The 25,310-nt window shown below is 33.7% G+C and overlaps 1 protein-coding gene across 4 annotated transcripts in view; it reads left to right on the top strand.

Annotated features, from left to right (window-relative positions):
• Window positions 1-25,310, top strand: part of LOC131067017 (histone-lysine N-methyltransferase ATX5) — a 54,487-nt gene that overhangs the window by 14,514 nt on the left and 14,663 nt on the right. For all 4 annotated transcript variants that reach the window (XM_058001947.2, XM_058001948.2, XM_058001946.2 and 1 more), the window contains 14 exons: window positions 1,613-2,783; window positions 2,931-2,986; window positions 3,170-3,368; window positions 9,466-9,585; window positions 9,695-9,763; window positions 9,906-9,974; window positions 10,091-10,176; window positions 10,378-10,470; window positions 12,486-12,624; window positions 14,617-14,722; window positions 14,882-14,981; window positions 21,474-21,598; window positions 21,716-21,861; window positions 22,208-22,312. In XM_058001947.2, the coding sequence (XP_057857930.2) occupies window positions 1,613-2,783; window positions 2,931-2,986; window positions 3,170-3,368; window positions 9,466-9,585; window positions 9,695-9,763; window positions 9,906-9,974; window positions 10,091-10,176; window positions 10,378-10,470; window positions 12,486-12,624; window positions 14,617-14,722; window positions 14,882-14,981; window positions 21,474-21,598; window positions 21,716-21,861; window positions 22,208-22,312 (2,584 nt within the window). The remainder of the gene's footprint in view (window positions 1-1,612; window positions 2,784-2,930; window positions 2,987-3,169; window positions 3,369-9,465; window positions 9,586-9,694; window positions 9,764-9,905; window positions 9,975-10,090; window positions 10,177-10,377; window positions 10,471-12,485; window positions 12,625-14,616; window positions 14,723-14,881; window positions 14,982-21,473; window positions 21,599-21,715; window positions 21,862-22,207; window positions 22,313-25,310) is intronic.

Here is a 25,310-nt window from a genome sequence, read left to right as displayed (position 1 = left end):
TTTTAATCTGCTCCTATATTTGAATGAATTGAGCCAAACTTATCCGTTTCAATGTTATACAACAATCCCTCCGTGTGAAGTAGATGAATACAAAAATTATCAAGTGCCTGCGTTTTGTTGGATTTGACACAGAAATAGTGTAATTTTTTATGTAGGCAGGATACAGTAGGCAATATAACTCAGGAATAATGAATAATCTTAAGATCACAGTCCTGGGACTTGCCCCCGGATTTCTGCATAATCAATGAGATAGAAACAGTGGGATTCGAATCCGGGGAATCAGTATTGCAGATTGCCAGCTTTCCTGGGGTTTGAGTTAGTGAAGGCAAATTGTTTGACCTCCCTGAGTTTGGACGCCTCTATGCCATCAAAGTGCCGTAGAGCCTGGAACTCTCGAAGTTCAAAGGTTTAACAAATGAGAGACGAAAAAAATCAAATTATCTCGATTTTTTAAGAGGCATTTGTTTAGTGATAGCTTTCTTGAAATCTTGTATAAAATTTCATTCATATGTTTATCGAGTACTAAAAATCTCGTTCTTTGTTATTGAAGTACGCTATTTGTTATTTGCAGCCGTATTTTGGTTATGGTGGCACTTTTTAATGGCTACTGTATGCTAATTAATGCTTAGACTTGCTTATTCGGTTGAAAATTTTGTGGTAATTTTTTTTAATAATTTTTGTTGGTTCTGGTTATTTTATGCTGAAATAATGATTAGTATTTGACTAATGTAATTTGCACCAAAAAAAATATTACGCGTGATAGCCTGATAACTATCCTATTGCTAGAGACGGCAGTCTGGGTATCATTCCAAATTTTCCTTGTTGGAGCTTGAAATCGGGTCATTAGTTCTGGTTCTCATAGTGACCTATGTTGTCTTGATTATTTTACGATAGATGCAGGTTTCCTGTTTTCTATTTATTTTCATCGGGAATCTTTTGGTCTCATCTTTGAAATCTATTGTATAAAATTTATTTGGTTGGGATAATGCATGAAATGGCCACATTACCAGGCCTGGCATAACCTGTTACGTAATATGGGCTGCAGTGAAGTTAATATATTTCTGGTCATTGAATTTCCAAATTCTGTTAAAAACCTGGCAAGAGATAAACATTCTTAGTGAGAGATCCGAACAAATTTGTTTTCCTTATGACTTCAAAATTTATCTAATCTATTCCATTAGTGATTCCAAGCTCATGTTTTCCAGCAATCCTTAGCACATGTTTTCCAACAATGTTCATCTCATGTTTTCCAGCCATGCAAGATACTAGTTGTTTACTTTCTATGCATTACTTAGGGTCATCCATTGAGTGGCCCAGAGTTTTGTTCTTGACATCTGTGTTGGGCATTGCAGAGAAACTCGCTGCTTTGAAACCCTGTATGTAACAGCTAAGGTTGCTCTTCTTGGTTGCACATGCATCCGGGATTTACAGTTTGCAAGTTTTTAGCTTCAAGTAAATGACCATTATTTGAGTTAATGATCTGTCGTCATGATACCACGAGCTTCTGTATATGATTGCTTTTTGGCATGCCATTTTTTATTCATGTATTTTTGTGGCTGTAATGCAGTGTGTTATTTGTGCTTAATAATATGAATTTTTTTGTTTATGACAGGAAAACAAGCTCTATCATGCAAGAGAGGTACAGAGAGTTAACAGAAGATGGGATGCAGGTGCCTAAGCGTATTAAAGAAGAGACAGATGATCCAGATTATTTGGGGAATCCACCCAAAAGAAGAAGAGAGAATAATTCTTTTTCAGATTCGCTTTTACCTGTTGCAAATATAATTTATCCTATCGCAATTAGCCACAGCACTGTGACGAGACAGATTGAATGCACAAGTGATTCCTGTAGAAATTGCTCTTCTTCATCTAATGGTTCTGACTCTACTTATGAAACATTACCATATTTGCATGCAAAAACTAGTGAAGAGAGACAGACAGACAGCAATGGTCCTAGCTCAGAGGTCTCATGGGCAACTGAGACATCCTCTTTTTCTCTAAGCAGAGAAGCTGGGATGAGAAAGACAAATGGCATGGCAAAAGATTATTACACAGCAAAACAATCTGCAGAGTTGATAGAAATGGATGCACGTGCTCCACTTGTAAGGGGAACTCGGGGAAGAGCCCAAACGCTTCCTTCTCGTTTCAAAGATTCTATTCTTGAACCATGGAAGAAGGGTCCATCTAAAGTGGAACCAGTGAAGAAGGGACCATCTAAAGTAGAGCCAGTGAAGAAGAGCCAATCTAAAGTCTTGAAACGCTTTGAGGAAGGACAGATTCGCACAACACATTCTCCTTTGTCAATTACAATTTCCACCAGACAGCCTACCGTAAAGCCAAAAGGATCACAAGGTGCTAATTTGATTCACAGAAAGACCCAAAATGGTTACAAATTTCAAGAAGAAATTCCAGTAGAAATTCCCCTTCCAAAGACTGTCGATCATACTATGAAATGGAATATGGTTTTAGAAAATAAATGTAGGACGACAATCCCACAGTTTTTGCAGAGAACATCTGAATTAGCAGGTTTGAACAGTGTACCGAGCATTGTGGTTAAAGAAAAAACGACATCTGGTGTTGCAGCGAAGGATTTACATCCACTAGAACAATTTGCTTTAGGCGATATAGTCTGGGCTAAATCTGGCAAGCGTAAAGATCCTGCCTGGCCCGCTATAATAATAGATCCCATCCGAGAGGCTCCAGATAAAGTGCTCAGTGTTTGTGTTCCAGGACGATTGTGTGTTATGTTTTTTGGCCATTCTTCAGGAAAAGAGAAAGAGAGGGTATGCTGCTATTAGATTACCAGTTACATGTACTTTTTTTGTCTTTTTTAGTTCTGTAAGTTTACACATCCTATGAAATCACGATTTTTGGTGATTTCTCTCTTGTTGATTTTTTTTTTCTAGATTTTGATTTTATGATGGCAATAGGATTATGCATGGGTGAGGCAAGGGATGATTTTTCCTTTTATGGAGCATCTGGAAAGGTGAGTATGTGACCGACTTTGGGCAGCTTCAAAGTGCAAGTCCATCTGTGTTAAGTATGCATATTTCAATTGTTCTAAAATAACACGATATATAAGATCGACTTGTATTTTTATATATGCGCATATGAAAAAGATACGTTCTATCCATGTGTATAGTTCTGACAGAAATCTGGCGTTTATTAGATTTCAAGGTCAAACGCAGCTAAATAAGAACAAGCCCAGTGACTTTAAAATGGCAATTGAAGAAGCAATTTTAGCAGAATATGGTTTTACAGATCTGGAGGAGTGCCCTCTTGATAGTACCTCGAACCAGGGAGCACAAGGCTCTTTAACGGGCCATGGGAATGCTAGTCAAGTTGTTGATGCCAGCAAAGGCCAACAGGTTGTACTAATAAACTAATAGATATTATTGCTTTCTGTTTTTCTTATTAATTCATCTTAGCGTTTTAAGAATGGATTACTATCAAATTAAATAATCTGGATTAAAATATCTATGTATTTTGACTCTTAGAATTTGTCTATCTCTTTGAAGGAATTCATTTATTTCAATTCAGGGTATAATTTAGTAATTGTGAAAGTTTTTCTTGTTTTGTTCAAGTTTTCAATTGCATGGGATTACCAGACTTGATACTCGCTCTACGATGGCTGTTGTTGTGTGTTTGTTTCTGTCAAAATTTTGGTGATCTCAGAATGGTAAATTGAAATTTAAAAGCTCAAGAAGTATAAGTTCAAACAATATATTAGCATATCCTGCCTTCTGTATATCATATTTATTTTAATTGTCTCCGAATGATGATGTACAAAGGGAGACCAGCAACAGAGTGAAAACAAGACTTGAATAAATCGGGGTACAATAAAGAATGTGGTAGCACAGTGAAGATACTTAATATCTCAGTATTGTTAACGTATTCACTGTAGATACATGTTTCGGCTATATTAGTATTTGAACAGGGCTTGGGTATGTGTCATACGATTGATACGAAATCCTAGCTGTATCCGACAAATATATATTAAAAAAAGGCACAAAATGAACAACAAGACTTAACAACGATAGAGAGAGGCAAGCATATATACCGTACATCTTGGAGCCCATACATTGAGAGCTTTTGGCTGCTTTTTGTTGCAAAGCACATTATTGGCTGTGGAAATTCTTTATTTTTAGTTATTATGATGCGTGGGCTCTTCCTTCTAAGCTCCAATGTACAAATTAAATTTCTCTTACCAGTTACATTTCCAAATTAAGAATACATCTATTACCTCTTTTATAGTGTAACCTCTTTTGAACATTTGTGATGTGTCTGTGTGTATGTCGCACACACGGTATTCCAGCTGTATCATATTCACGGTTTTCAAAGAAAAAAGTCGAGCAAAGATACTGGAAGTTAATAGAAACCTTGTCTATACAACTGCAAGGGAGGAAAGCATCATTAGTAGTCGAGCGCTCTGTTATTGGAGAATTTGAAGTACACAGAAGGCTCAAAGGTTAGGCACTGCAGGTTAGAGGAGAAAATGTGAAACTCAATTTACCCTGAGAAAAGATGGGATTGATTAAGAAGTTGATTCAAATTTTAAACCTTAGATGATGGAAGTAAAGTGAAACAGATACATTTAGGAAGAATCGTAAGAGGCAAACATAAAGAATGGAAAAAGGGTCATGGAAGAAAAATGATAAAGGTAAAAAGTTAAAATTTATTTGCGACTTTGGTGGTAAATATCCTATTAACGTTCTGCCAAATCAGAATTTTCATAGAGTTATAAGGCTGAAAGATTTCTATGACGATGCTCGGGTTGAAGCATCGCCAAGCGTTCTCTCAGTATTACCTCATTGATGATATGCGCTTTGCTGATTGAGGTTGGGTGCAATTTTCGGTTGTATTTTGACAGAAAAGATACCCATTCTAAGCTTGATGGTGCCTTCCCCTGTGCACTAGAAAGACCTTGAGTGAAAGGGTCTTACAAATTTCTAATGAGAAAAATAGAGAAGATTGAATGTCTCTGTAACACGACAAGAAGTATTTACGCTAACATGACACGGAACAATCAATCGATGGTATGTACGTTCAAGCATGTCCAAAATAGAAACAATGTGAGAAATATATGGAAGCTTAGCTGAAACAGGAGTACGCGATAACAAATTTGAAGGGAAGAAGTAACAAGCTCAAAATAGAGACGGATAACAAATTTGAAAGGAAGTAGTAACAAGCTCAAGATAGAGACAGATAAGGCACTGTAATTTGCGGGTGCAGCAAGGGTTGGAAAGATGAACAATATAGAATACAGAATATAAGTAGTATTGTAGATCCAAATTTCTCTTTGATAGGTCTAGTAGTTATCCCACAAAGGTGAGGGAGCAATTTGTCTAAGTATTTGAAACGGGAATAGGTCTAGTAATTATCCCACAAGGAAGGTGAGGGGCAATTTGTCCTAAGCATTTGAAAGGGGGGAGTCATTCCACAGAGATGCCAATGAATTGAAGAAAAAACTGGTCTAAGAATACTCCCAATATAATTGTTCACCAAGACACAAAGTGCCAACTTGATGTAGAAAGAGCTATGCATGTATATGTCCCAAACTGAGGCTGAACCTTTAAGAGACTGGAATCTGTGAAGAAAGAAAGCCAGCCAAATGAAGTGTCTGGGCACCATATTCAGCCTGGACTTTGCTCTGAGGGGCCATTTGTTTACGATGGACCATACTTTCAGAGCATAATATTCTACACTTTCCCAACACGTGCCCAGTCAGGAGGCTTTGAAATTGGGGCGCAAACAGAACATTTCATCTTTGTTGATGTGACCCAGAAATTTATCTGTAATTCTGGCCCTCCGAAACAGAAAGGCACAGCCTTTACAAAGTGGGCAATCCATAAATGCTACTGCGGTTGCTACTATTGCTAACAATATACAGATATATAACAATTACAAGGATAATACATCTTTACAAAGTGGGCAATCATATAACTGCCTCTATTTCAACAATATATGAATATACTTGCAATGATTAATGGGGAAACTGTATGTTTTGATTAGTATTATGGCCTGAAGAGCGTTGTGCTTAGAAAGCTTGACGACTTAATTAACTTTTACCTACTTGATATTTATGAATTACTAACCTACATGCTACAGTTGGCTCAACATAGATCCATTCAATGTTCAAATTCATAAGTTAGTTTGGAATAGTTTAGCTTTAGAAGGTATGAATTTTCCAAGGGAATCTCCTATAAATTTCTCTAAATTGAGAAAGATATAGAGGCTTACCTTATAAAAAGATTGGAAGAAAGAGCGTGGCTTATGGGGTCATATAAATGGCGTAAGCCAGCAGATAAATTGGATCGTAGACAGTTATTATCTGCTGGCTTTTCTGCATACAGTTAAGCCCATCGGGTCGTAGACAACAAAATGACGCACTTGATATAAATGGCGTAAGCTCAAATGGATCGTTTTCATTAGGTTTACATCCTTAGTATGACAAATTGTTTCCTTTGTACACGAGCTTTAAAAGTACTATATATTTCCGGATATTTCCATGTGTTCAAATCCTCCACGAGAAGACATGCATAATCATTTCGAATGAATTTTGCCTATATAATTTATCGAATGTCATTTTCGTTTCCATACGCTTTTTTTGGTGGAGGATTTTATTTCTCCGTAGACTTTTTCCTTGTGCTTTTCAAGCCCGATAACATTATTTAATCTTCAGAAATGTCTTTTTTTTAATGGGAATTTTTTATATATAGCAAAACGTCTTCAATTGATACATTTTAATATTTTGTTGCAAACCTGTATCTTCTAATCTTGCAGGTGTTAGTGTAATAATGAAGCATTTGGTAATTTAAAAAACATGAAAAAAACTGTTTTATGTTAAAAATACTAATCAATTGTGAAAATAATCTAGTTTTATAAAAATAGTTTTTAATAAAAACATAACATTTTCAATTGATACGAAAATTTTAAACAACATATTTTAAACAAAATTTTAGAACTTCAAAACATTTTACTATTTAGGCATAAGATGAAATTGGAAGTTTATCTTTTTGGGAATATTTAACCTCCTGTATAACATATCTATTAAATCGAATAGACGGTAGGAGGGCAACTGATTTATAAATAATATTTACAGTGTAATTTATATGCTATTTTGGTTAGCTACAGAAACGAAATAAAAAATATAACTGGAACATTATGTTGACAGGCATGGTGCAGATTCGATATTAATACTAACAGAGGACTGTGAGAGGACGTATTGCCGAGGCCAGGAAATTTTCAACCTTGAGAGGGTGGCTAGGAAAAACTAGTAAAAGAATTAAATTTTTATTATTAAACAGGTTTTAAACTTTGAACAATTAATCGATCTGATTAATATTTATTAATTGGTTAGTTTTTTTTTAACATAGGGCTGGTTTAATTAAGTAATAATTAATTATGAATTTTTGTAAATTTCTAATAATTATTACTTATATTTTTTGGTTTGGTCTATTTTGGAGTTCGGCCAAAGTTTAATCCACTTTCTCATCATCTTCCTATGCCTCCTTTTATACTATGGGAAAACTATTTATGGGACTGTTGATTTGAGACATCTCCAGTATTGGCTTTCAACTTTAAACAGTTAACCAATCCGATTAATATTTATTAATTAGTTTATTTTTAACATAGGGCTGATTTAATTAAGTAATAATTAATTATGAATTTTTATAAACTTATAATAATTATTACTTATATTTTTTTGGTTTGGTCTAGTTTGGAGTTCGGCCAAAGTTTAAGCCACTTTCCCATCATCTCCATATGCCTCCCTTTTATACTATGGGAAAACTATTTATGGGACTGTTGATTTGAGACATCTCCAGTATTGGCTTTCGACTTCAAACAATTAACCAATCTGATTAATATTTATTAACTGGTTAATTTTTTAACATAGGGCTGATTTAATTAAATAATAATTAATTATGAATTTCTATGAACTTCTAATAATTATTACTTATATATTTTGGTTTGGCCTAGTTTGGAGTTCGGCCAAAGTTTAAGCCCCTTTCCCATCATCTCCCTATGCCTCCTTTTATGCTATGGGAAAACTATTTATGGGACTGTTGATTTGAGACATATCCAATAATGGCTTTCACTCTTTCCCTCAGTGAAGAATTCAGTAGAGAGATCTGAAAGGTTGGACTTCAATCATCCTATGCAATTGATTCTAGAAGCATCTAGCACAGGCAAATGCAAGTTTGTTACAAGTTCACCGAATGTAGTGGCAGCAGCAGATTACAAAGTATTAGGTAAGTTTTGAAAGAAAAATATCAAAGACGCTATGGTCAGGCACAGGCTGATGGTGATCCAGCTCTCGACAGGGGATCCTAACCGTTGTTCCTACCTTAGAATTCCCGAGACGGAGTGTGAGGATTGGGTTCCCGTCTTTCTTGAACTCAATAGTTAGCTGACAGACGGCCAAAGCCAGGGCAGCTGCTTTATGCAGTCAGGAGGCTGTAGTTCTCTTATGTCTAATAAACATGTATTTCAGACTCAAAAGCCAAAGTTTATTGCAATATTTTTGCTGTAGATTTTTTATCGAATTTTATGGCTGGTGAATTTGAACTTGACTCAGCACCAGCTGACACAGGTTGCATGTCTGAACCGTCTTAGAGAATCTTTAATGTTTTCTGTTGTTAGAAATACCATCGCAAAAATGCTTTTGGAGAGCATCGACAAAGTACAGTCTACTCTAATTATTGAAAATCCACTTTTCTATTGACAGGTACGCTGTTCCAGTGGTCCGAAGATTTGAAGTAGGTTCTATTTTAAGGAAGCAAAATCTCAAACAAAAATGCTTTCATCTCTCAATTTTCTTGAAAAGAGCGAAGCCAAGTGAACAGAAAGAGGAGTAATAAGGAGTTATAGAGGGAGAAAAAAGCGAACAGAAAGAGGAGTAATAAGGAGTTATAGAGGGAGAAAAAAAGGAAGAAATTGTAGCCCTTGCTTCTTGTCAGAAATCAGCTCCCAATGAAGCGAGCCTCTGGTTTTCTAGACTAACATCTTCGTTTGAGTTCCGTTCCAACTTTTGAGGCAAACTGACTTCCATCCACTACAGATTCACAGATTTGTCTGTTTACTCATATAGAGACTTCATACTCTTTGTAGAGACTAGAGACTTTAAAACCCTATTCTTCTCTTTCAGTTACTGCTAACTGAGATGGTATTTTGAAGTAGCTTTCTCAGCACTTGTCTATATTTTTCTTTGATAATGTGAACTAGATCAGAATTGTATATCATATTTCTGCATCTTTCTAATTCTACATCTTTTAGTAATAGAATACGTTTGCTAGTTAAAACAACCGAGATGCTTTTATAAGTTACCTTATTAGTCCTTTATAGAGATCAAATATAGTATTTATAACTGTCTAATTAGTTCTTTAGAGAAATGGGTGATATCATCTCTAAGAGACAGTTAAATAGTAGAATATGCCAATATCTACTAATTTTCAGTTTATACAGACGGGAAATGATCACAAAAGAGAGTGCAGTAGCTGTGGTGGAAAGATTCCTTCAAAAGTAGCATTGAAACAGAAGAACAATTTTAATCTGAACAAATCACTTTGTAGACACTGCTTTAAGGTATATAGGAGTATTCATCTCAGACCCTTTTTTCCCACTTCGGGTTAAACACCTTTCCAGAAAAAAAAGATTTTTCTTAATGTTCTCTTTTTCTGTAATGCAATTGCAGCTATTCAAGTTCAAACAGTACTGTGGGATTTGCAAGACTGTGTGGCATGCTATAGATGAAGGCAGCTGGGTGATGCAATCTACTCTATATTTTTTGAGAGACAAAATGAAAATGGAATGTTGAGATGCGGAAATATGTTGTTTAAAATTTTCGTAAAAATTCTTGAAAATGAAATGCATTGAGACTGATTCGCTAATGTTTTTCTTGACAGGTGCAATGTGACAAATGTCAGATTTGGATTCATGCTGAATGTGATAAAATTAGCTACAATCATCTGAAGGTTGCATCATACATTGGCATCTTATTTCTTTTAATTTTCATTTCTTGAATATACGAAGACTTAAAAGTGGATAACTTAAATAACAATTGATCTTTCCTTTTGTTCTATGTGAGAAGGATCTCAAAGATGTCGAATATTTCTGTCCTGATTGCAAGAAAGGGTTGGGTATTGAGGCATCTCAAAAGCAGCGGATGACAATTAAGTGAGTATTCACATGAACACTTTAATGCCTTCTAGTGATTTTTAAAGCATCTTAATCAAACCCAGATTAGTAATTTTGCTTATTTAAAGACCGGAAGAAAATTGTGCATTTTCAATGCTTAGATCTGCTACGTTAATGTTTTTGGTGATGTCCTTAATTCCGGAGATTAAGATATACATATTTATACATGTTTGGATGCAGATCCAGTAAACAAGTCAACTCAATTGTTGTGCCAGATCATCTTGCTGTCATCTGTTCAGGGAAGGACGGAAAATATTTGCCTAAGCAGCATTTGTGAGTTTAATGTTATTTTTGTTTCCTCTTACAAAATCAATTGACATTTGACATTTTTAAAGATCTGTCTCTTATTATTATTATTGCTTTTTTGATATTATTCTCATTATGAACACATCTAAGTTCTTGGGTAACGATCTTATGAGTATTCTTTTGCTGTTTCCAGCCATAGTTATACGTGCATTTCCCAGTTCTCAAAAAGTAATTGTAGTTAAGATTCTTTTGAGAGAAAATAGTTGTATATAACTTATAAGTTGTAATGTCACTGTTGTCTGGTAACTTGTTTATTTTCAATTAACATAGGTGAAATGTCTGTCAAATTTATCAAAATTCTGACTAATGCTTTTAACATGTTGGCTTAATTCTTGGAAATTTCCTCAACATTCTTGTAGTTTCTTTTTGTGGTTAGTTTTTCCTTATTTTTCACTTCAGATAGATAGATTTCTATGGAAGAGGAGATCTTTGAGTAATGAGGTATAGAAGGATGTGTGTTTTTTCAGAATAGCAGGGATATCTACAAGAGTTGGGAGGGTTTTACATAAGAATTGGGGTCCCTAGAAGGTTGGGGTTTGGTGGGCTATGAATCCTTTGTAGGGTATGCTCTTAAGCCAGCAACTTGATATCCATTTTATGCGAGCTTAAGACTTAAAACATATTCATTCTCTATATTCCCTTTTTTTACAACTTCATAATTTATGGCTTCGTTGTCATGGCTTACAATCTGTAGCTTTTCTCTCATGACTGGAGTGAAATGCTTTCTAATTTGAGTGGGTTTTAGTCCACCCAATGAGTTGTAGTTTGCAGCAGGTATGATTGATCCCACATCCATACCATACCCCTTATTTATGCACCATCCCATTCAAGGTTCTCTATCCACAAGTTTATTTCTTATCGTGAGTGATAACTAATATCTTTATATATATGGAGACTGTGTACATCGCCACAAATATTAATGAACGCGATCTTGTTCTTATTATTTCCTGTCGTTATTTGATGGTGAATAATTTTTTGTATATTTGTGTTGAATCTTCATTTTGTATTCCAAATTCTTTGAGTTAGATAGACACAATCGATGACTTGTGACTGACCTTAACAATGTACTTAATTTGTAGCATGCTTAACTTTCTCTCTAGCTTTTAGATATGTTTTTATGGCTTTTTTTCTTGTTCGGTAAATTTGGAGCATTAAATGCCCTTCACAGCCAGCGGGGTACAAACAGGTGCTCAGGGCCTTGGGCACAGCATGCACTTTCAGACGGAGTGAAAACATGTCACTTAGACATTATCACCCTGAAGCTAATGCCCACGAATCCTGGATACTTATCGTGGAAACACTCTTTAAACTTTTTACCACTCAGTATATCCTGCTGGGCCATGTTTTTATGGTTTTTATTGTTGTTTTCCAACATGGTTAGCTTCATAGCCATTGATGCCACAAATGCAGCACTTCCACCCACAGACCCCGCTCTTCATCTTTGTTTCAATGGTTTTACTGTTTTATTTAGCTTTATGTTTCAATGCACTGAATGGGACGTCATTGGGAGTGTTCTTGTGACAGTGTTTGCTGGTTTGCTCTTTTGTTTTCTGATTCTTCAAGATTTGCTGTGTGATATGCATTTAGAGGTAAGTTTCTCTGAAGTTGAAGTTTTCATCAGTTGGACCAGTTTCCTGTATTTCCAAACCATTTCGAAACACTTACCTTAATTTTTCATCCTTAAGTAAAAGCTGCCAGTGCTTCCCTAACATCCATAGACAGTCATGCTTGCTTATGAATCGGATAAATTTATGCTATCCTGTAGATAGCTTAGCATTGTGGACCCATCTTTGAGCCCTTATCTTGTAATCTGGTTTAAAGTCTGAACTTATCTGGTGGGTGAAGCAACGAAGGTTAGTTTTTGTGGAATCTTTTGGTACTAGTGCATTCAAACATTCAATGACAGTTGTTTTCTGAAGATTCACCTTATTTGCACGTAATTTTATCTTCAAACAAACCTTTTGATTTTTATTTTTTTGCAGGATGCTTTGTGAATGTCGTCAATGTGGAAAAGGCAAGAGGATGACACTTTCTCTATGGGAAAAACATACAGGATCGAGGATGAAAAAATGGAAGGATAGTATTAAATTGAAGAGTTCAAATATACCTCTTATGGCATGGGTGTGTATTTCTCTTTTAATGTTTGACATGTTCAATGAACTATTTAGTGGGAGCTTTGTTTTCACATCTTCTGCTTCCTTTCAAAGTTGCAGCTTAGCCTGGAATGACATGAACTGTTTGTATTTGTATGGGCTATTGTGTTTATAAGGCAGTGCTCTTGTCTTTTCATCAACGCACTCTTTAAATATTTTTGCATCCATTGGTTTCTTTTGTTCTTATGCCACAAAATTGTTGCATATTTGCAGTGTGAGCGTAGAACTAACATTCATGAAAATATTGTATCATCAGAAAATTTGCTGTTTCATCTCTTAGTACAGCTTTAAATTAAAAAACCCTTATTTTGTAGCTATGAAGCTAATAGGACGTGCTAGCTGTTTCTCCCTCCATTGTGGTTGTGTGTGTAGGTTGTTAGCTGAAACCATTGTTACATGACTTGCCAAGTACTTGTTAAGTCTTGTAGTTCCATGTCCGAGTAGACCAAGATGAGGCCTGCTGATTTGTTTAATAAGACAAGGGGAGTCTGAATGAGCCTAGTGGAGTGTCTTTTGAAAAATTGCCGAGGTTGTCCCAAATCCGGTTTTGGTAACTATAATCTGCACAATTCTTGAAGAATATTTAGTGTTTTATCACTGTTTATCTATTAGATTTAGATTCTTATATTCTACCTAATGTTTCTTCTTTAATATATTGACCTGCGTTCACACACCTACTTGTTGGGATTCTTCCTTTATATCCTGCCAATAAGCCTTTAAAAACTTATTATGAAATTGCTTCCTTTTGTAGACATTTTGCTTTTCTCTAATAAAATTGTGCATGTTGGAAACCTAAGTAGCTCTGTTCTCCTTTAACTCCGGAACACACAGTCTGATTAACGTAAAGATTGAACTTATAAAGCTTTACTGAAGTCTGCTTTTCACAAAATGGCAAGCAATACCGAATTTCTAGATGAAATCCCTAAGTTGCCATTTCCAGATTGTGTACATGTCTAGGGTATGGTTACAATGGTTTGCTAATTTTTTATCTGGGTTTAGTATGGCTTGTCTGGCCATACAAAATATATGAAAAAATAGCCATAATTTGAACGAAATATTTGAAATTAAGTATAGAACACAATTGATAATTGATAATTCAATGTCAAAATGCCAAAGATAAAAAAAATTCGACTTATATATGTCAAAAGTACAGCAATAGTCAATGGTCAGATATGCAATTGCATATGGAAACTCAATACAAAGCATAGTATTGGTCTTCATATAGCATGGACGTAGTCTATTGGTTCATTAGAACCACGAGTAGTGCTACTACCACTATCTGGATTATGCATGTCCTATAAGTATCCACATGCCCCTCATCGTTGTCAATACTAAGGAAATACAAAGCATAGTATTGGTCTTCATATAGCATGGACGTTGTCTATTGGTTCATTAGAACCACAAGTAGTGCCAGTGCTACTACCACTATCTGGATTATGCATGTCCTATAAGTATCCACATGCCCCTCATCGTTGTCAATACTAAGGAAAATTTTGCAACAGCAGCACATATTTTGTGTGCTGTTAGTGTTCTTAGGTATTTTCTATAAAGCTGGGTTTAGGTTTTCCAATTTTATCTTTGAGCGTGGACTGTGGACCCTGCCCGGATTTAGTCCAGATAAACCTGGGTAGGATCCACAGTCCAGGACAATCCCAGGCTGGGCTGTGTACCTCGCAACATAGGAAAATCTTCCATAAGGAAGGTCATTTCATGTTTTTTTTATTTCCTTGCAATATTATAAGTGAGGGTAGATTGACATATAACTATACACCAAATGCATTTTATGCCATTGAGTTTGTATGGTGGTGCTCGAAGTTTCCATCAACAAATTGCTTCCTATTTTAATGTTTTGTACCTCATCTAGTTGCATATTGCAGGCATTGCATATTTACAGATAGTGCTTGAGTTTGAAGAGATTCATAGTAATTGTTATTATTCACATGTCCTCACCATTTTGCAGATTAACCGGATGTTAGAGGCTGGGGCCAGTGGTCTTGCATACTTTAGCTCTGATAGTCGTGCGCCTGGGAGATTCCGGGAACAAGAATTAAGTTTTTTCTTGCAAGGTAGGTATTTTGAATATTTTGACATTTGTAATGACCTGAGCTAGATCATGTAATTGTCATGAATGCTTGTAGCAAGAGTATATATCATTTAGTTTGTATTTAACAAAATTTTCTTTACCTGACATGGGTGAACTTGAATTGGTAATGGTATTGTTCCAGCGAAGTATGAACCTATTAAAGTGAACTGGACAACTGAGCGTTGTGCGATATGTCGTTGGGTTGAAGACTGGGATTACAACAAAATTATTATATGTAACAGGTACTTTCCCAATGTTTTTTTCATCCTTGAGTTGTTATTCTGTACCCATTTTGTAGTTCTCGCTAGTTTTTAAACATTGAACATTTTGTTATGTTGGAAAAGCTGCAATTACGAAAATATTGTAGAAATTAGATGCGTTGCTTTGTGATCTGTCATGGGTCTGGTACCCTTTATGAACTGTATATACTTGACTCAGTGAGCCATTATTGTTAGGTCAAAACCTAACATTCAAGTTGTATCCAATACCTATTTCAAATTTGATGAATAGGGTTTGTGTGGCTTTCAAACTTTGTGCTGCCTCTGAAATGATGCTAACAAAGACCCTTAACACACCTTAGCTATTGAAGTTGTTTTGTGTGGAAATCATTCTGGCCCTTCGCTGCACGCTCTAGCATGTTAAATGCATCCTGCCATGGGCTTTATCGAACCTTGCTATCACGCTAAATGTCAGTAACCAGTTGTAAATAAATAAATCAAAATATTTTTTCTCTTTTTCTACGTTTAGGTCATAGTAAATATATATTTTAGTTGCCTTTTACATAGGTTTTTATGTACAGTTTAGTAATATTACTTTATATATATGAAAGAATATACCTTCAAAATAATGTGAATAAAATAAAATAATGGCTACAAATTAGTTTTTAAATTTAATTATATAAAATTTATTTGTATCAACAGTTTAGTAATATTACTTTATATATATGAAAGAATATACCTTCAAAATAATGTGAATAAAATAAAATAATGGCTACAAATTAGTTTTTAAATTTAATTATATAAAATTTATTTGTATCAACTTTTGGGATCACAATCTTATGATCTATCATCAAAATGATGAGAGCTAAAGAGGTAAAAAATGGTTATGAGTAGACCAAGACAAACTAGTAAAGAGAAGGGGAGAGACGGTTAGAAGGCTAAACGAGTCACCAAAGTGGTTTAGGAAAGGATTGAGAGTACAGAAGAATGAGTATACATTGAGGACTTAAGAGTATAACATGACAAAAATAATAATGTAATTCAAGAGAATAAAAGAGTAAGATAACACGAAGAAAGAAATAATAAAGAAGAAACTAATATTAAAGGAATATTGTAATTTTTCTATAATGATCATTTAGTTTGTAGTTTAGGTAATTTCCTTTTTTAGTTAGTTCCTATTTATAATATTTCTTTTTTATCTTTCATTTCTGTTTCTAGAAACTTTTTTGGTGATCTCTATTTAAGGAGCTTTCATCTTTGTAAATATCAAACAATCAATTATCATTTCATGCTACGAGAGTAGAGGTAATTGCAATCAATTATCATTTCATGCTACGAGAGTAGAGGTAGAGGTAATTGTTTGACTATTTTTTTAATAAAATTCATAGCTTCATTACTAAAAGTATATTTTAGAAGTTTTAGTGTTCTTTCCTCAATTATTTTTAGAAGTTTTTTGTTTGATGTTTAATAAAAATCAAAGGATATTTTTTGAGAAATCGTAGAAGGCTTTTTCAAGGAATTGTTGTAGAATCGTGGAGCTCGCACCAAGTCATTTCAATCTTCTACGTTCAAGGGGTTTGTTCGTGATGGGCTTTGTATAATTGCAAATTTTTTTAGAAGAGTTTTTGCTATAAAACGTGTGGGATTTTGTGGAAATTCGTGGTATTTTGAGAGCCTTTTTCTGCCACGTTGCGTGTTTGGGTTCTTTCCGTGAAGTTTTCAGTGCTGAGGATGCATCAAGGGCCCTTCTTTTCCCACATGACTAGTTTTGCACAATCGTGGGTTTTTCACGCTATTGGGGTATTTTTTTTTTTCGTGCGATGGCGTCAAGTCTACAATTTTCTCCAAAAAAAATCATGATATGTTCGTTCGTTTTTTGCACAATATTTTAATGTAAAAATCGTCGGCATTCTCTAAATTTTGAGTTTATGGGTTTTCTCCAAGTTCTTGAGTTCGTGGGATTTTACCATTTTTCCACAAAACAAAGGTTTTTGCCAAATTTTCACAAAATTGTGTGTGATTTCAACATTGCATTGAGGGTTTGATGGGTTTTCCACAAAATCGTAGTGTTGTCTTACAATATCTTTTTTGACAATTTTTGGACAAAATTGTACGTTTTAGCATTTTGTCAATTTTTTTATCAACAAAAAGTTTTTTGAAAAGTTGATCTTGGTTTTCATGTCTTCGGATAGTGAGAGGGATGGCTTCGTTACCCAACATCATGTTGGAGGGATGGTTTTTGTTTCTTGGTCATATAAAGAAGTTTTGTAGAAAGTGTTGGCTAATCAGAAGTCCAAACAAAGAGGGACTCAGTCGTAGAGCATTCAGAGGAGAAGGGGGCATTCATGGCCAAATAACCTATAGTTTATATCAAGTCTTCTGTAGGGTAGTTAGTAGAATGGTCATTAAGGGAGGGTATTAAAGTAATATTGTAATATTTCTATAATGGTCATTTAGTTAGTTTAAGTAATTTCCTTTTCATAGTTAGTTTCTACTTAGAATGTTTCTTTTTTGGTCTTTCATTTCTATTTTAGAGTTAACTCTACTTGTAATCTTTATTTAAGGAGCTTTTGTCTTCCTCTTAAATATCAAACAATCAATTACCATTTTAGCAAAAAAGTGAGAATAGATTAGAATTTTGTCTTCCTCTTAAATATCAAACAATCAATTACCATTCTAGCAAAAAAGTGAGAATAGATTAGAAAATGAAGAAACACATTCAAGAATAGAGAAAATGAAACCAAAAAAAGGGTGGGAGATTGATAAAAGGGAGAAAAAAGAGGTTTAGAGAGCTAAGAATAGTTAAATATAATTATAAGAATATTAATAATAAATACATATAATTATATATAATTCTAGTTGAAAAATAAAAAAATTACTATGACCTAAGAAAAATAAATACATGAATGTATATATATGTGTGTGTTTGTATATGTAAAGAAAGAAAATAAATGAGTAATGATATAGGCGTAAATTGATTGCAAATGGAGAACATAGAGAAGGCACCTTTATGTATACAAGAATATATGGATAAAAGAGTATATAACATGTAAGTGCAAGTGTATGTGCAAAATTTATGTAGATAGCAAGAAAAATAGGTGAGAATTAAGAGTATGCAAGTTCCCCAAAATAGTTCTCTAACTATAAGAGTGTAAATAAATCAGAGCTTTAAAAATTGATTTATTTTGGTCTACTCTTGGCCATTTTTTACCATCTTAGTGATGGATCACAAACTTGATGTAAAATAAAATTTGTACAATTGAATTTAGAAACTAATGTCAATAAAATAAAAAATTAATGTAAATAAAATAAAATAACTTTCAAAAAGGTACATTTATTATGCATTGTTTATATAATATAGATATGTAATTAATAATATTAGTAATTAAGTAATCAATGATTATTTAATTATCATGGACAACCAATTAGTAGTTACTATTTTATTCTATTTAATTTTTTTTTTCTAAGGAATGATGTAAATTTCATAACTAAAAATATTTTTAAAATGAATTAATCGTATTGGCTATGAATGATTAAATTAGAGAATAGGAGGGTAATTTGGAGGCCTCTGGTTCTCAAAAATTGATGGAGGAACAAATAACAAAGCAGAGGCTCAAACAACATAGCTCACCTTGAAAGTGGTGAGAAAATAGAAGTGATGAAATTACATTTGGAAAGCGACTCACAAATAGTTATCAATGCAATTAAGAACAATAAGATGTTGAATTGGAAATTGAATAAGTTCTTATTTCCTATCCAAGAACTATTGGAGAAACTTGAAGAATTGTGATTATCCCATGTTAATAGAGAAGGGAATGCCTTAGCTAGATGGGTAGTGAAAAGAGAGATCAGTGTAGGGGAGTTGATTTGGGAAGATCTTTGGCACGTGTTTTGGCAAGTAAATGATGAATAGGCAGAAAGTGAATTTGAGGGCATTAATAATAGTAGTATGCCAAATGTAGTGAGAGGATTGATAAGTACTCATTAAGGAGGTATGTTGTGCTAGTTAAGAGGTTTAGGTGGCGATGAAGACATTAAATGGGATGTTGCAACCAATGATGGATACAAATTTCAACTTGATAGCAAGGAATAAACAGATTGTGTTTAGAGAAAGAGTGACATGTTCAAATCAAATGATCCAATGATGTTGTAGGTGATAAAGATGATGCTAGGTGATGAATATTTGAATCTAGATTATAAATGTAGAAATGAATTTGAACGTTGCTTCTTTGTTCTTAGCATGGTTTCTAAAATTAGGAATGAAGCCTAGATGGGTGATGACAAAGTGTGTTTGGGAGAAACAAAGAGGTTGGAGGTCCACCTTACAATGACCGAGTCAGGGGTTGGCTTTTGTGCTTGAGCAAGATGGTGGATGCAAGTTTATTATAGGTTCAACCCTCTCCTCCAACATTTCATTTTGTGGGGTACCAATTTTAATGAAGATCAATGGTGGAAGAAGCCTTGGTAGGTTGGGAATTTGTCAAAGAGATGCTTGAGGAACTAAAGGTAGTAGAAGTGAAGCAAGCAAGGGAACCATCAGGTATGACTACATTGGTGACACCTTGAATAAGAAATGGATCAGACTAGGAGACAATGGAGCATATGACCATTTCAAATTTAATATGTCAAATTCTATACGTTGAAAAAACAAATATATTATTAAACAATATATTAAATTATATATTCTAAATATTATACTATTTAGATGTTATTGTAAGGAAATATAATATAGTATTCTAATTTTTAATATTAATATATATCATTTGATAATTTTGTTTAAAAATAAATTATTAGTATAATTATGTACTTGTTTAAATATTAATTGATATAAATGTAATTAGTAATACTAAAAGATATTAATTTATAATATTAATTTACAAATATATAATATTATTTGAGCATTAGTAATATATAATAATATACTCTTTAAATAATATTAGTCTAGTAGTAATAATAATATATTTACACTAACTCTTTTTGCAGCTTTTGTTTTAGGTTGTGGGAGCCTATTTTTAAAACCCATGTTTTTGGCTATGGGTGCCACTTTTGCCCATGGTTGTCGGGTGCTTTCATGTTCCTTTTGTTAGAACAACTTTTTGGTTGAGGGTTAATACATAAATTGTTATATTCTACCTCAACTATTGACTAGACAACAAATATTACTATTGCTATACAATAAAGATAAGTATTCATTATGTTGTTTTCATATATATGTATATGTGAGATATATTATTGGCTAATAATACAATTAAATATATCATTTTTATATATTATATTTTAAATAATTAAAATAATTCTTAAATAAATATTATATTTTAAATAATTAAAATAATTCTTAAATAAATAAAATAATCTAGATCTTTGTAGGTATAAAGAAAATAATAAAAAATTCTAAACTAAAATAAAAAATTCTTATATATTAATTATAAAGGTTATATATATTAATTATAAATATTGTATATATTATTTATAAATTTGTAACGTGATAATATTCTATTATATAATGTATAAATAGATTAAAAAAATTATAAATATATGAAAGAAATAATATTATATATATTAATATAAAGGTTATATATATTATTTATTAAATTTAATGTACATATGAGTGATAATATTCTTATATATAATGTATAAATACATAAAAAAATATTATTTAGATACATATTTATTTGTATAAATATAAATTTAATATATTATTATATTGCCATTAAAAAATTAAAGAATGTTTTTATAAAAGAAGAGTATAAATAATATTATAGTCAATTAAGAGGCTAACAATAAACATTAATTTTTAAAAATATTTTTTTAAAAATTATTTTAATTAAATTTATTATTCAATTATTTTTAATAGTTATTACACTCTAATTAATTTAACAAAAATAATTGAATTATAGATGTTACTGACATACCTTAATAACTAAATCTATATCTTTTCTTCCATTTTTCAATGAAGTTATTATATACAAATTGAACAAATATTTTAATTAATTTTTCCAATATCTTTTACATAGATTTATCCAACTTCCTTGTAATATTTGACGCTCTTTGGGGAATTGGGGAGCTAAAAAAAATGGATGCAATACCTTTTAATATACTGATATCCTTCCGATCAGTAGACTTTGATAACACACATTACACAATTTTGGCATTGGGGAGCTCAAAAAAATGGATGCAATACCTTTTAATATACTGATATCCTTCCGACCAGTAGACTTTGATAACACACATTACACAATTTCGTCAACCCGCAAGTAATTTTCTGACTTCAAAAATATCAAGAAATATTAGTTTTCTTTTCCTTGTGTATGATGCCTTGCGTGGGCGTGGGGAGTTAAGAGAGAAGGTATCCTGGAGATTTAATTAGAAATGAAGAGACTGCTGTATATTCTATTCTGAGTTTATGCTTAAATTTTACTTTAATTTCGATACGTTCTCTAATATGTGTTGTATTTCAAGAGAAACTAGGTTTTGTGCCACTAGAAATTGATTGGTACGAACATGTGTCTATATCAGATGTCAGATAGCAGTACACCAGGAATGCTATGGTGTAAGAAAACAACAGAACTTTGCATCATGGGTTTGTCGAGCTTGTGAGACTCCAAATGTGAAGCGTGAGTGCTGTCTTTGTCCTGTCAGAGGTAAGGGCTTCAGTGACAATTTTGAGTAAGAGGCACATATAATTATGGCTTGGATGTCAAAGCTCAAATATCATTCATAGTCGTTGTTTACAAATTATTTGGCATGTTTTGTTTCAGGTGGTGCTTTGAAACCTACTACTACCGGTCAATTCTGGGTGCATGTCACTTGTGCTTGGTTTGCTCGTGAAGTGTCATTTCTGAGTGAGGAAACCATGGAACCTGCTGATGGCATCTTAAGTATACGAACGAAATCTTTCCTCCAGGTTGAGTGTTTTGGACTCTTTACATGAGAGATTATTGTATAGGGAATTTTAAGTTCAAATTTGCACTTGTATGAACCTTTATAATCTAGTCTAAATATCTGACTTTTGGTTTCCAGTTTTCCTCAATGGTATATGCAGCAAGCTTTAATGTAGAAGAACCTCTTAAATGTTTGTACCATAAAAAAAATTGGCAGTCGAGAGCAACGAATAGATTGATTTTGGTTTAGTTATTTCCCAATCTATTTGTTTATGGGGTTATAACTTATAACCTAGGAATGTACAAAGATTATGCAAAGCATTTCTTTTGCCAATCATTTCTTAAAATTCCTATGTGTTTTTGTCACAGGTATGTGTGGTTTGTAACCAGATGCACGGGTCCTGTATTCAATGTTGTAAATGTCAAACACAGTACCATGCCATGTGTGCAGCAAGGGCAGGCTATTGCATGGAGGTACGTTAGCTATAGTTCAACTTTTCGTTCAAATAGATTATTGTTTTGGACAAGGTTTATTTTTCTAATTAAGATATCTAAGCTTCAAACCACTCTAACTTGTAAGTTGTAAGAGATTAAAAATAGTGAAGTAGTCAGTTTGTTGTCAATGAAATTAAGCGTGATGATGCGCAAGAACATGTAGGGTGATAGGATCTTAAATCTGGAACCATAGTTGTCAGGTTTGCGAAATTCTGTTTGTTGGGTAGGCCAAAGTATTTTGGAAATCTGGAATCTTCGAAAAGATTTAGAAACTTTTCTACAACGATTGAAAAATCCTGATCGAACCAGACAAATCCGTCTGTTCCAAACAATCCAGACCGAACTTGATTTGGTAACAATGCTGGAAGCTGATAACAAACAGAAAATCTGCACTATAAATTGAAATACCTGAAGTACAAGTTCGTAATTGTTTATTTTGGCTTTGAAAAAAAACGGTTTCTGAGATTTCAGTACCTACGTGCCAAATAAGAAAAATAATTACATACAATTGTCTTGCAATTTAAAATAGCATATTTGGGTAGTGCATAAAATGACAAGATATTTTTTGAAAAGTTGTGTGTGCCAACTCGGGCCCAATCCAAGAGCAGTATGGGTGCGGCACTTGACGCACTCTCCTTCCACATGCTTTTGTCAAGTAATATTCCAGCTTCAAGCACACATTTTGATTTGAGGCCTAAAAACCTCTTGCAGGATCAAGGCCTTAGTATGACGGACTCGAGATTCCTTTTACCACCTATTGGGTCAATATATTGTGACTTACAAATTATCTCTGCTTAATTGACAGTAACTCACTACAAATCTTTTGACCACACAATTTATGAGTAACTTATATAATTATCGATGTGTAACTGAATGCATTAGAACATAACTGACATACACCTGCACAACTTATTTGTTTCTATCCATGCCTGCCAATTTATTGTATAACTAATAAACTAATTATTTGTGCATAATTGAATTATTTCTGCACGGTCGATATATTCCAGCAGAACCATATAAAGCTTATGTTTAACGCAAGGGTCCCTCCTTCAGGGTTAGGGGATTCCTAACTGAGGGTATGGTCATATGAGCTATGCTAGAGTATGTTTAGAAGACCCTTGGAAATGCACAATAAGGAACATTTCTCTTTCTTTTACTTATCTCTTGTGTTGGATGCCCATTCTCAAGAAAAATCCATAAAAGATGAAAATACATACAAAAGAGGAATCAAGTAGAAAGAAGAGAACAGAGTAACATAACAACTTCGATAATAACATCCATTGACTTAATGTCATTTATTCCTTGTATAATTAATTAGTAATTGTTATTGTTATGATTTTCATTTTGTTTGCTTAATGCCATTAATGTGTTTTTAATGTTTTGTTTGTTTGTTTATATTATGACTGCTATATGTGGGATGCAACTGACAAGACTTAGATTTGGAAGTTGGTATGTACCTGGTGATGATTTTTGATGATCAGAGATGTAAGCAATCAGACATAATAATTGAGTGCTTGTTTAACCACGGGCAATGACTCAGATCATTGTAGCCCTCCCAACCATAGACGATAAACTGATATCGTCACCCCCGAGCACATCTCTTCTCAATCTATAGATCTACTATGTGATATCGATCTCCTCTGATGGTTCATGAACTGCTGTGACGTATTCAGCCTGTCAAGGAATGATCTATAATCTTCAGCCTGATATGAATTTAATGCATGATCTGCAGATGAAGAAATACGGTCTACTAAAGGATGATAGTCGATCTGTAGAAGGATACCAAACTATTATTGTCTTTTTTCACTTATCTCAAAGAGAGGAGATCCGAACTCCTATATATCTAGCCCAATGAAATCACAAGAGAAGTTGGCTCCCTTCAATATGAGGCACCTCCTCATATGCGGTCTTTTGCCAAAAGTCGGCCCCTTTGATAATTAACTTATTAACAAATCGATAAGGCACATTTAAACATCAAACCTGATAATGCACATATGATCTAATAAGGATATTAATAGATTAATATAAGTTTATTGGTTCATCAAATGTGTAAGGCCAATAGGCCATTCACACATTTGATCTTGTTGAGTCGGCTTGTAGGAGTCCGACCGAAGCTATATCATCAACACTCCCTCTTAGCTAGGGAGGAATCCCTGTTAATTTCTATGAGTCACATCACCTCATCATGATGATTGACCACAATGGCTACCTCCATATGTGGAAAGGAAAGATATCACCTCACGGTGATATCAACTACCATGGCTCCTTCATAGATATCACTTCACGTGATATCAATCATTATGGCTTATCCATAGATATCACCTCACGTGATATCAAATATTATGGCATATCCATAGACATCACCTCACGTGACATCCACCATTATGGTTTATACATAGATATCACCTCATGTGATATCAACCATTATGGCATATCCATAGACATCACTTCACGTGACATCCACCATTATGGTTTATACATAGATATCACCTCACGTGATATCAACCATTATTGTTTATACATAGATATTAGCTCACGTGATATCAACCATTATTGTGAGATCGTCACCTCTCAATAATGGTGAGATGTACAAGTGTTCATCATTGTGAGATCGTCACCTCTCAATGATATTCACCATGGCTCATCCAGAGGGTAAACACACAAGTACAATAAAATCATCACGGACTCTCTCACGTGATGTTTGTCATGACGTCACACACATGACATCTACCATGAACCATATTAGAGGGTGTAGATAAGGGCTTTCACCTTAAGTCTCTCTCAAAGAGAAATGCAATAACAAGACTTTGCACTTCAAACATCTTATAAAGAGAAGAATACATTAGTACAAAAAATATAAACAAAACAATGATGCTGAGACTCAATCTCAGCTAGGGCTGCATTTTCCACCAAACCAAGTTTACCTCGAAAGTACACAAACTTTATTTTGAAGAGAGGCTTGGTGAGAATGTCTGCT

Source organism: Cryptomeria japonica, chromosome 3, assembly GCF_030272615.1.
Source record: "Cryptomeria japonica chromosome 3, Sugi_1.0, whole genome shotgun sequence".
Lineage (NCBI taxonomy): Eukaryota > Viridiplantae > Streptophyta > Pinopsida > Cupressales > Cupressaceae > Cryptomeria > Cryptomeria japonica.
This window is presented reverse-complemented; position numbering and strand designations above follow the sequence as displayed.